This window comes from Salmo salar, chromosome 20 (assembly GCF_965601325.2).
Source record: "Salmo salar chromosome 20, fSalSal1, whole genome shotgun sequence".
In the NCBI taxonomy this organism is placed as follows: domain Eukaryota; kingdom Metazoa; phylum Chordata; class Actinopteri; order Salmoniformes; family Salmonidae; genus Salmo; species Salmo salar.
Window position 1 is genome coordinate 86,781,557 of NC_138310.1, and position 10,927 is coordinate 86,792,483.

At 42.2% G+C, this 10,927-nt stretch overlaps 1 protein-coding gene across 1 annotated transcript in view; it reads left to right on the plus strand.

Annotated features, from left to right (window-relative positions):
* The first annotated feature begins 340 nt into the window (after nucleotides 1-340).
* Nucleotides 341-10,927, plus strand: part of LOC106593204 (putative G-protein coupled receptor 149) — a 19,853-nt gene continuing 9,266 nt past the window's right edge. Inside the window, exons 1-3 of the mRNA XM_045704053.2 lie at nucleotides 341-1,641; nucleotides 2,480-2,669; nucleotides 3,018-3,520. Of these exons, the coding sequence (XP_045560009.1) occupies nucleotides 667-1,641; nucleotides 2,480-2,669; nucleotides 3,018-3,520 (1,668 nt within the window). The 5' untranslated portion in view covers nucleotides 341-666. The remainder of the gene's footprint in view (nucleotides 1,642-2,479; nucleotides 2,670-3,017; nucleotides 3,521-10,927) is intronic.

Here is a 10,927-nt window from a genome sequence, read left to right on the forward strand (position 1 = left end):
ATTTGGCCAGTAGCCAAAAAATCACCAGTTCAAATCCCGGAGCTGACAAAGTGAAAAATCTGTTGCTGTGCCCTTGAGCAAGGCACTTAACCCCTATTTCTCCAGGGACGCTGGACAATGGTGACCCTGGCCGTGACCCCACTCCCTGCTGGGATATGCAAAAATCACATGTCCATTACACACTTGGAACAACGAACACTTGCATAAATGTGTAACAGGATAAATACAAGCACACCCCGAATTAGTATTAATATCTTACACCAGCCCGCCCTTCTGCCATTATGAGAAAAGACCGTGACGACAGCGTGTGGTATGTAAACCGGCTGCTGGAGACAAAGTGCAGCACGCGCTGCTCGGTTAGAACATAAATCGCAGTTCATCCTCGAGGAGCATTGATGTCTATCTCCTCCAGTGCGCATCTAAAGTGCACTGGTAGTGTTAAAAAAAGTGTACTATTCTGGAAGCTACTTTCCATTAAGGTTAAGATATATCCAACTAGACTGCTCAAATATAGCCTATCGGAGTGACTCACCAGGGATGTATTCTAGCCTATGTGTGCCATTCTAACTTGAGTAACGTTTAGGCATTGGTTCAAAGTTTTTTTTTTATATGAGCGGCTGAACATTGGGCAACACAAGCCAGGTCGACAAAGTTACCTAAATAAAAATGTCCTCGACTCTCAGCTCCCCATCGCTGAACAACAGCAGCCTTTTCACTGCGAGCTACGAGAGGACGGACCTCACCGAGGCGCAAAGACACATCAGCATGCTTCTCTTCGGCTTGTGCGTCGCCATCGCCGCTGCTACCTTCGTGGGAGGTGTGTATTCTCTCATCTTTTTCATCCAGATGAGGTGGAAAACCATCCTGTGGCTCATCGTGGCTTCAATGTCCGTTGACGACTTGCTCAGCGTAATACCTCTCTCCCTCTTTATGCTCCTCCAGTGGGAGAGAGATGGAGAGGGAGGGTCGGTGACCATATGCACTTTATCGGGACTTCTCTATGTGTTCCAAGGACTCTCCAGCAATATGAAGGCTTGCCTTATCGCAGGCTACACCTTTTACGTTACTAAGCGAGAAAGAAGTCCTCGACCGTTACGCGTGATGTGGGCGATAGCCGGGGTGTGGGTAGTCAGCCTGGCCGTCAGTGTACTACCCCTGTGCGGCTGGGGGAGTTTCACCCCGGTCTCTCTAGGCTGTTTCCCAGAGAGCCACAGTTTTTACGTTCTGCTCCTTTTCTCTTTGTACTCCTTGTGTTTCTGCGGATTGGTCTTATTCTTCGTTCCTCTCACCTACCAACTACTGTGTTCCAGGGAGCCACAGAGGACGTTCAACCCGAGCTACTTGGATATAGCCAGGGATCTGAGATGGGACGGGTCTGCGCCTCTCTGCGACCTCCCGTCCTTCTCTCGGGATAGCTTAGACAGAAGTTTCAGTGCCTACAACGAGCTGTGTCCGGTTGGGTCGGGGAAAGGGCTAGGGGTGCGGGGCACAGTGGAAACATATACCTGCCCAACCCCTGCCTCTGACGGTGTACTGAGGGATGGAACCATCAGTAACTGGGAATCTCCGGTGTTCTTTGCACAAAAGCGCTTCTCCATGATCCTAGCGGTGGTGAGAGTTGTCTTGTGGATGCCGATGATGGTGAGTGGCCTAGAGATGGAGAAATGTGTAGATTAAGAAATATCAAATCGTATATGGTCTATGCATGCTTTTATAACAAATAGGTGTTCATGTGGGGTTTCAACTAGGTATATTGTATTGTATACAGTGTATTTCCTGCAATGCCACATTGAATAGGCTTTATGCCTAATCTATAAAACATGTAGGGTAAGGTGGGGTAACTAGCCCCCATAAGAACAATATCCAATTGCAGACATAGAAAAAGCCCTCATGGGGTAACTTGACCCCTGAAGATTAGTGTGTTAATTAAAACCTATTTAATGAATTTAGTTTAGCATTTTGTTTGTAGTTAAGTCTTAAAAGCTAGAGACTAGGTAGGCTATCATATTTGAATAAATGTAATATTGAAACAAAATGGAATTGCACATCTCACTGTTAATATCCTCAGTATAGCTAGGTTAGCATTCAATTGGTGACAGATTTTCATGTGAATATTCTACAATCTGCATCCCTGTGGAACGTTTTTGACACCTTGTCGAGTCCATGCCCCAACAAATTGAGGCTGTTCTGAGGGCAAAAGGGGTTGCAACTCAATATTATAAAGGTGTTCAGTGTACATAACGTTTTCTAAATGACGAGATTTTAATACAACTTACATCAGAATCATTTTGTTATAGTGATTTTTTTATTTTTGTTGATGAGACAGATGCATTTTAGTTGAGCAAAGTGGTTTTTGTGAGAATTACAGGGGGTGGGTGGTGGGGCAGTTACCCCACATTACCTTGTGTCATTATCTAATGATGCATTAGATTCATGAAGTAGGCCATATGGGTTTAAATACATGCCGTTTCATTCACAGACTCTGGTGCTCGTGCGTCATGCTGTGAACGAGCGCAGCTCGTCCCTGGAAGCGGTGGAAACGGTGAGCTTCTTCCTGACCCTGCTGGCGCCTGCGGTCACGCCGGTGTTCATGCTCTCCGAGCGCTGGATCCACCTTCCGTGCGGGTGCTTCATCAACTGCCGGCAGGACACAGAGCGCGAGCCCACCGGTACGCTATGCCCTCTGTGGTTGTAAAGGGCCAGTGAGCTGAAAAACATATGGGTACAAACCAGACGTTTATCTAAAGCAACGTAACATTTTAACATAGCCTATATGCCTAGGAGAATCAAATGCCCAGTATTATGGTAAATGCCCCTTAACATACAGTATAGGCCTACACATTAAACCTAACACATTTACACGGACACCAATTGTTACAATAAAAAAAATGTGTGTCTGAAACACAAAAGCCTACATCACTGTCGATTAAAAAATTCAAATTAATATAAATGTAATATGCATAGATTTTTTGTTGTTGTTGTAAAAGTCACTACATATAAGAATTTTCTTCCCACAGCAAAGAAGAGGAGGTTTGAGTTTAACCTCTCCTTCCAACAAGGATACGGAATATACAAGTTATCCCACTCAAACAAACCCCACCACAGCCCGTCTGTCGAGAAGGCTTCCTATCAAAACATCTTCAACTTCACAGAAAACCAACTTGCTGTGCTGGACAGCTCCGATGTCGCGAGCCTGCAGGCCGAGCTCGAGTTCATGACCCCACGCGAAGTAGACAGCTCCTACCTGCACGAGCATGGCGAGCTGCTTCTCGAGGCGGAGGCAGGTGGGGGAGAGGCCCTCGCGCTGGCAGACTGCCTCCAGTTTCCTCACGGTAACCACGGAGACCAGGACAGCTTCTTCTGTGGGCCCAGCTCCCGGGACTGCGAGGACCTCAACCTCACTGACACGTCGTCGGTGTTCGAGGGAACGGAACGGAGACTGTCGCATGTAGAGTGCAGAAAAATGGAGCTGACGGACTGGGAGTGGTGTAGGAGTAAATCAGAGAGGACCCCCAGACAGGTAGCTAACCTCCCAACGTTTCCCTAATAGGGTGTAGGAGTAAATCAGAGAGGACCCCCAGACAGGTAGCTAACCTCCCAACGTTTCCCTAATAGGGTGTAGGAGTAAATCAGAGAGGACCCCCAGACAGGTAGCTAACCTCCCAACGTTTCCCTAATAGGGTTTCGATGTAAATCAGAGAGGACCCCCAGACAGGTAGCTAACCTCCCAACATTTCCCTAATAGGCTAACATAAACTAACCTTTAGGACCCTAAAACTCAACTCTGGACCTCAAAGCCTGTTCGACTGCATTTTTTTCATTGTTCCCCTCTAATCAGAGACTGATTTAAATGAGGGACACCAGATGTGTGCAATTAATTATCAGGTAGAACAGAAAACCAGCAGGCTCCGGATCTCGTAGGGTAAGAGTTGAATACCTCTTCTTTAGACTAAACCAACCAGTGTCATATATTTAGAAAAGAATATGTCTCGGGGCTAGACAAAAGGCTAGCTAGGTAAATACATTTTTACACTAAGGCTGCGTCACATTGACCTGTATAGCCTAACCCAGTGTTTCATCTTCCTGGTCCTGGGAACCCAAAGGGGGGCACATTTTAGTTTTACACAGCTGATTCAAATGATCAACTCATCATCAAGCTTTAGATTTAAATCAGGTGTTTGTGGGGCTGAGGCAAATATAAAAACATTTCACCCCTCTGTGTGTTCAGGACCAGAATTAAGAATCACTCTTATCATATAGACCTAGTGTCCCTTGTTGTGGAGCCATCATATGATATTATCCTCCAATATGTCCCTTGTTGTGGAGCCATCATATGATATTATCCTCCAATATGTCCCTTGTTGTGGAGCCATCATATGATATTATCCTCCAATATGTCCCTTGCTGTGGAGCCATCATATGCGATATTATCCTCCAATATGTCCCTTGTTGTGGAGCCATCATATGATATTATCCTCCAATATGTCACTTGCTGTGTAGCCAATATGCGATATTATCCTCCCATATGTCCCTTGCTGTTTAGCCATCATATGATATTGTCCTCCAATATGTCCCTTTTTGTGGAGCCATCATATGATATTATCCTCCAATATGTCCCTTTATGTTTAGCCATGATATGACATTATCCTCCAGTATGTCCCTTGCTGTTTTTTGGTATTATTTGGTATTTTATTAGGATCCCCATTAGCTGTTGCAAAAGCATCAGGTTCTCTTCCTGGGGTCCACACAAAACATGAAACATGAAATAATACAGAACATTAATAGACAAGAACAGCTCAAGGACAGGACTAAATAATTTAAAAAAAGGTACACATAGCCTACATATCAATGCATACACACAAACTATCTAGGTCAAATAGGGGAGAGGCGTTGTGCCGTGAGGTATTGCTTTATCTGTTTTTGTAAACCAAGTTTGCTGTGTATTTGAGCAATATGAGATGGAACGGAGTTCTATGCAGTAATGGCTCTATATAAAACTATATGCTTTCTTGAATTCGTTCTGGATTTGGGGACTGTGAAAAGACCCCTGGTGGCATGGCTGGTGGGATAAGTGTGTGTGTCAGAGCTGTGTGTAAATTGACAATTTGGGATTTTTAACACATTGTTTCTTATAAAAAGAAGAAGTGATGCAGTCAGTCTCTCCTCAACTCTCAGCCAAGAGAGACTGGCATGCATAGTATTTAAATCAGCCTTCTGAATACAATTAAGAGAAAGATGTGCCACTCTGATCTGGGCCAGCTGCATCTTAACTAGATCTTTCACTGCAACACTGAACCACACAACTGGACAATAATCAAGATAAGACAAAACTAGAGCCTGCAGAACTTGCTTTGTGGAGTGTGGAGTCAAAAAAGCAGAGCGTCTCTTTATTACAGACAGACCTCTCCCCATCTTTACAACCATTGAATCTATATGTTTTGACCATGACAGTTTACAATCTAAGGTAACAGCAAGTAATTTAGTCTCCTCAACTTGTTCAACAGCCACACCATTCATTACCAGATTCAGCTGAGGGCTAGATCTTAGGGAATGATTCGTACCAAATGCAATGCTCTTAGTTTTAGAGATGTTCAGGACCAGTTTATTACTGGCCGCCCATTCCAAAACAGACTGAAACTCTTTGTTAACTTCTCTAGGGCTGGCGGGACGAAATCGTCCCACCTACGTAACAGCCAGTGGAATCCTGTGGCGCGTTATTCAAATACCTTAGAAATGCTATTACTTCAATTTCTCAAACATATGACTATTTTACACCATTTTAAAGACAAGACTCTCGTTAATCTAACCACACTGTCCGATTTCAAAAAGGCTTTACAACGAAAACAAAACATTAGATTATGTCATCAGAGTACCCAGCCAGAAATAATCAGACACCCATTTTTCAAGCTAGCATATAATGTCACAAAAACCCAGAAGACAGCTAAATGCAGCACTAACCTTTGATGATCTTCATCAGATGACACACCTAGGACATTATGTTATACAATACATGCATGTTTTGTTCAATCAAGTTCATATTTATATAAAAAACCAGCTTTTTACATTAGCATGTGACGTTCAGAACTAGCATACCCCCCGCAAACTTCCGGTGAATTTACTAAATTACTCACGATAAACGTTCACAAAAAGCATAACAATTATTTTAAGAATTATAGATACAGAACTCCTCTATGCACTCGATATGTCCGATTTTAAAATAGCTTTTCGGTGAAAGCACATTTTGCAATATTCTCAGTAGATAGCCCGGCATCACAGGGCTAGCTATTTAGACACCCAGCAAGTTTAGCACTCACCAAAGTCAGATTTACTATAAGAAAATGTTTATTACCTTTGGTGTTCTTCGTCAGAATGCACTCCCAGGACTTCTACTTCAATAACAAATGTTGGTTTGGTACAAAATAATCCATTGTTATATCCAAATAGCGGCGTTTTGTTCGTGCGTTCAAGACACTATCCGAAAGGGTAAATAAGGGTGACGAGCATGGCGCAATTCGTGACAAACAAATTCTAAATATTCCATTACCGTACTTCGAAGCATGTCAACCGCTGTTTAAAATCAATTTTTATGCCATTTTTCTCATAAAAAAGCGGTAATATTCCGACCGGGAATCTGCGTTTAGGTAAACAGACGAAAGAAAATAAAGCATGGGGTCGACTCGGGCTCGCGCCTAAGCCCATAGTACTCTGATCGGCCACTTGTCAAACGCGATAAAGTGTTTCAGCCAGAGGCTGCCTCGATATTGTTCAGCTTTTTCCCGGGCTCTGAGAGCCTATGGGAGCTGTAGGAAGTGTCACGTTATAGCAAAGATCCTCAGTCTTCAATAAAAAGAGCCAAGATGAAACACAACTTGTCAGACAGGCCACTTCCTGCATGGAATCTTCTCAGGTTTTGGCCTGCCATATGAGTTCTGTTATACTCACAGACACCATTCAAACAGTTTTAGAAACTTTAGGGTGTTTTCTATCCAAAGCCAATAATTATATGCATATTCTAGTTACTGGGCAGGAGTAGTAACCAGATTAAATCGGGTACGTTTTTTTATCCGGCCGTGTCAATACTGCCCCCTAGCCCTAACAGGTTAACTGCCTTGTTCAGGGACAGAACGACAGATTTTTACCTTGTAAACTCAGGGATTCAATCTTGCAACCTTTCGGTTACTAGTCCAACCCTCTAACCACTAGGCTACCTGCCTCTAACCACTAGGCTACCTGCCTCTAACCACTAGGCTACCTGCCTCTAACCACTAGACTACCTGCCTCTAACCACTAGACTACCTGCCTCTAACCACTAGGCTACCTGCCACATTGAAGTGCCAGTCATTGTAAAGAGTGACATTACAGTCACAGTCATGTTATTGGCTGTCCTTTTAACCACAGTAACCCAGATTCATGTCAGTAATCAAATCAATAGTAACACCATGAAATCCAGGAGATACCTGTAGGCCTACATGTAAATGACAGCATGTTGTTTTGCTGTCCTACCTGTCTTAGTTAACATTTTACATTTACATTTTAGTCATAAAGCAGACACACTTATCCAGAGCGACTTACAGTAGTGAATGCATACATTTCAATTCATTTCATACATTTTTTCTCCCCGCACTGGCCCCCCCGTGGGAATCGAACCCACAACCCTGGCGTTGCAAACACCATGCTCTACCAACTGAGCCACAGTACCTCAGAATAGTAGTGTCGTACTCTGTATTTGACAGTTGTGGTTTTAGGAATCCTCATTTTATTCAGATATAACCCTATGAGTCTAAAGTCTCACTTCTCATGATAAGCCTTACATTCAAACCAAGGTGTTTAATGTAACACCATGAAATCCATTAACACTCTTTGTGAACTCTGAGTCTATTCAGATTCAGTTCTGTAGATAGTGTCTTAGGTCTGTTTCCAGGCCTGATGTGAACAGCTACAGTGAAAGGTGTGAAGGAGGTTTGGCCATGTGTTAATAAAAGTACACAGCTGTAGGGATGTAGACTATACAGTCTCTCCACTGCTGCAGGCAGCGGAGAAAGAGCTGTTTTTCATCCCCGTTTGAGACCACCCACTCAGTCCCCGGTCTCAAAGACACGCACATTCCCACTCACACACACCTGTACACGTGCTTACATGCGTGTGTGTGGGTCGTACCTGTTCTGGTAATGGGTTTCTGACACTAATTGATAGTAGACTGAATGATATTGAGCTGACAGCCAGGAGAAATCAGACTGAATGATATTGAGCTGACAGCCAGGAGAAATCAGACTGAATGATATTGAGATGACAGCCAGGAGAAATCAGACTGAATGATATTGAGATGACAGCCAGGAGAAATCAGACTGAATGATATTGAGCTGACAGCCAGGAGAAATCAGACTGAATGATATTGAGATGACAGCCAGGAGAAATCAGAGCGTTCTCATAACTAGGGACGAGGACCTCTGGCCTCTTCATGCAATGGGTTTTGAGAAGGAGGCAAGGAGAGTGGGTACGAGGAATCAAGGAAATGCAATTGAGATTCTCCTCATGTTCCAACCAACCCTACTGATGTTCAGCTGCAGTAAAGTACCGGTGTCATGGATTGCAAAGTCAGGTGACTAGTTACCCAGATGCAGTTTCAGTGACGATTGAGCAAAGATCATAGTCCAATTCTATCTGCCCCACAGTAGCCTGTTTTACAACATACTGTACCCTATACTTTCTATTTTACAACATACTGTACCCTATACTTTCTATTTTACAACATACTGTACCCTACACTTTCTATTTTACAACATACTGTGCCCTACACTTTCTATTTTACAACATACTGTGTCCTATACTTTCTATTTTACAACATACTGTATCCTATACTTTCTATTTTACAACATACTGTATCCTATACATTCTATTTTACAACATACTGTACCCTATACATTCTATTTTACAACATACTGTACCCTATACATTCTATTTTACAACATACTGTATCCTATACTTTCTATTTTATAACATACTGTATCCTATACTTTCTATTTTACAACATACTGTATCCTATACTTTCTATTTTATAACATACTGTATCCTATACTTTCTATTTTACAACATACTGTATCCTATACTTTCTATTTTACAACATACTGTATCCTATACTTTCTATTTTATAACATACTGTATCCTATACATTCTATTTTACAACATACTGTATCCTATACATTCTATTTTATAACATACTGTACCCTATACATTCTATTTTACAACATACTGTATCCTATACATTCTATTTTACAACATACTGTACCCTATACATTCTATTTTATAACATACTGTACCCTATACATTCTATTTTACAACATACTGTATCCTATACATTCTATTTTATAACATACTGTACCCTATACATTCTATTTTATAACATACTGTATCCTATACATTCTATTTTATAACATACTGTATCCTATACATTCTATTTTATAACATACTGTACCCTTTTTTTTATTTCTTTTTTATTTCACCTTTATTTAACCAGGTAGGCTAGTTGAGAACAAGTTCTCATTTGCAATTGCGACCTGGCCAAGATAAAGCATAGCAATTCGCACATACAACAACACAGAGTTACACATGGAATAAACAAAACATACAGTCAATAATACAGTAGAACAAAAGAAGAAAAAAAACTCTATATACAGTGAGAGCAAATGAGGTGAGATAAGGGAGTTAAGGCAATAAATAGGCCATAGTGGTGAAGTAATTACAACATAGCAATTAAACACTGGAATGGTAGATTTGCAGAAGATGAATGTGCAAGTAGAGATACTGGGGTGCAAAGGAGCAAGATAAATAAATAATTACAGTATGGGGATGAGGTAGATAGATGGGCTGTTTACAGATGGGCTATGTACAGGTGCAATGATCTGTGAGCTGCTCTGACAGCTGGTGCTTAAAGATAGTGAGGGAGATATGAGTCTCCAGCATCAGTGATTTTTGCAGTTCGTTCCAGTCATTGGCAGCAGAGAACTGGAAGGAGAGGCGGCTGAAGGAGGAATTGGCTTTGGGGGTGACCAGAGAGATATACCTGCTGGAGCGCGTGCTACGAGTGGGTGCTGCTATGGTGACCAGTGAGCTGAGATAAGGCGGGGCTTTACCTAGCAGAGACTTGTAGATAACCTGTAGCCAGTGGGTTTGGCGACGAGTATGAAGCGAGGGCCAACCAACAAGAGCGTACAGGTCGCAGTGGTGGGTAGTGTATGGGGCTTTGGTGACAAACGGATGGCACTGTGATAGACTGCATCCAATTTGTTGAGTAGAGTGTTGGAGGCTATTTTAAAGATGACATCGCCAAAGTCGAGGATCGGTAGGATGGTCAGTTTTACGAGGATTTGTTTGGCAGCATGAGTGAAGGACCCTATACTTTCTGTTTTACAACATACTGTATCCTACACTGTCTACTTTACAACATACTGTATCCTACACTGTCTACTTTCTATTTTACAACATACTATACCCTATACTTTCTACTTTACAACTGTCATAAACTTCATCATCTGAAGAGGAGAAATCATCGGACCAATATGCAGCAGTTATATTGCTCATCTTCTTTTTATTAGAAGGAAGAAAGAAAAAAAACACTTACAAAAAAACTAATGACGAAGTCCAGTAAGGTGCTCAGACTATACAAGGAAACAACCACCCACAAACACAAGAGAAAATAAACCCACTTAAATATGGACTCCAATTAGAGGCAACGACAACCAGCCGGCTCTAATTTGAGGTCGTTCCAAAACCCCAACATAGAAATAGAAAGACTAGAAAAACCACATAGAAATAGAAAACATAGAACATCAACCAAAAACCCCGAAACACACTAAACAAACACCCCCTGCCACGCCCTGACCAAACTACAATAACAAACAACCCCTTTTACTGGTCAGGACGTGACAAC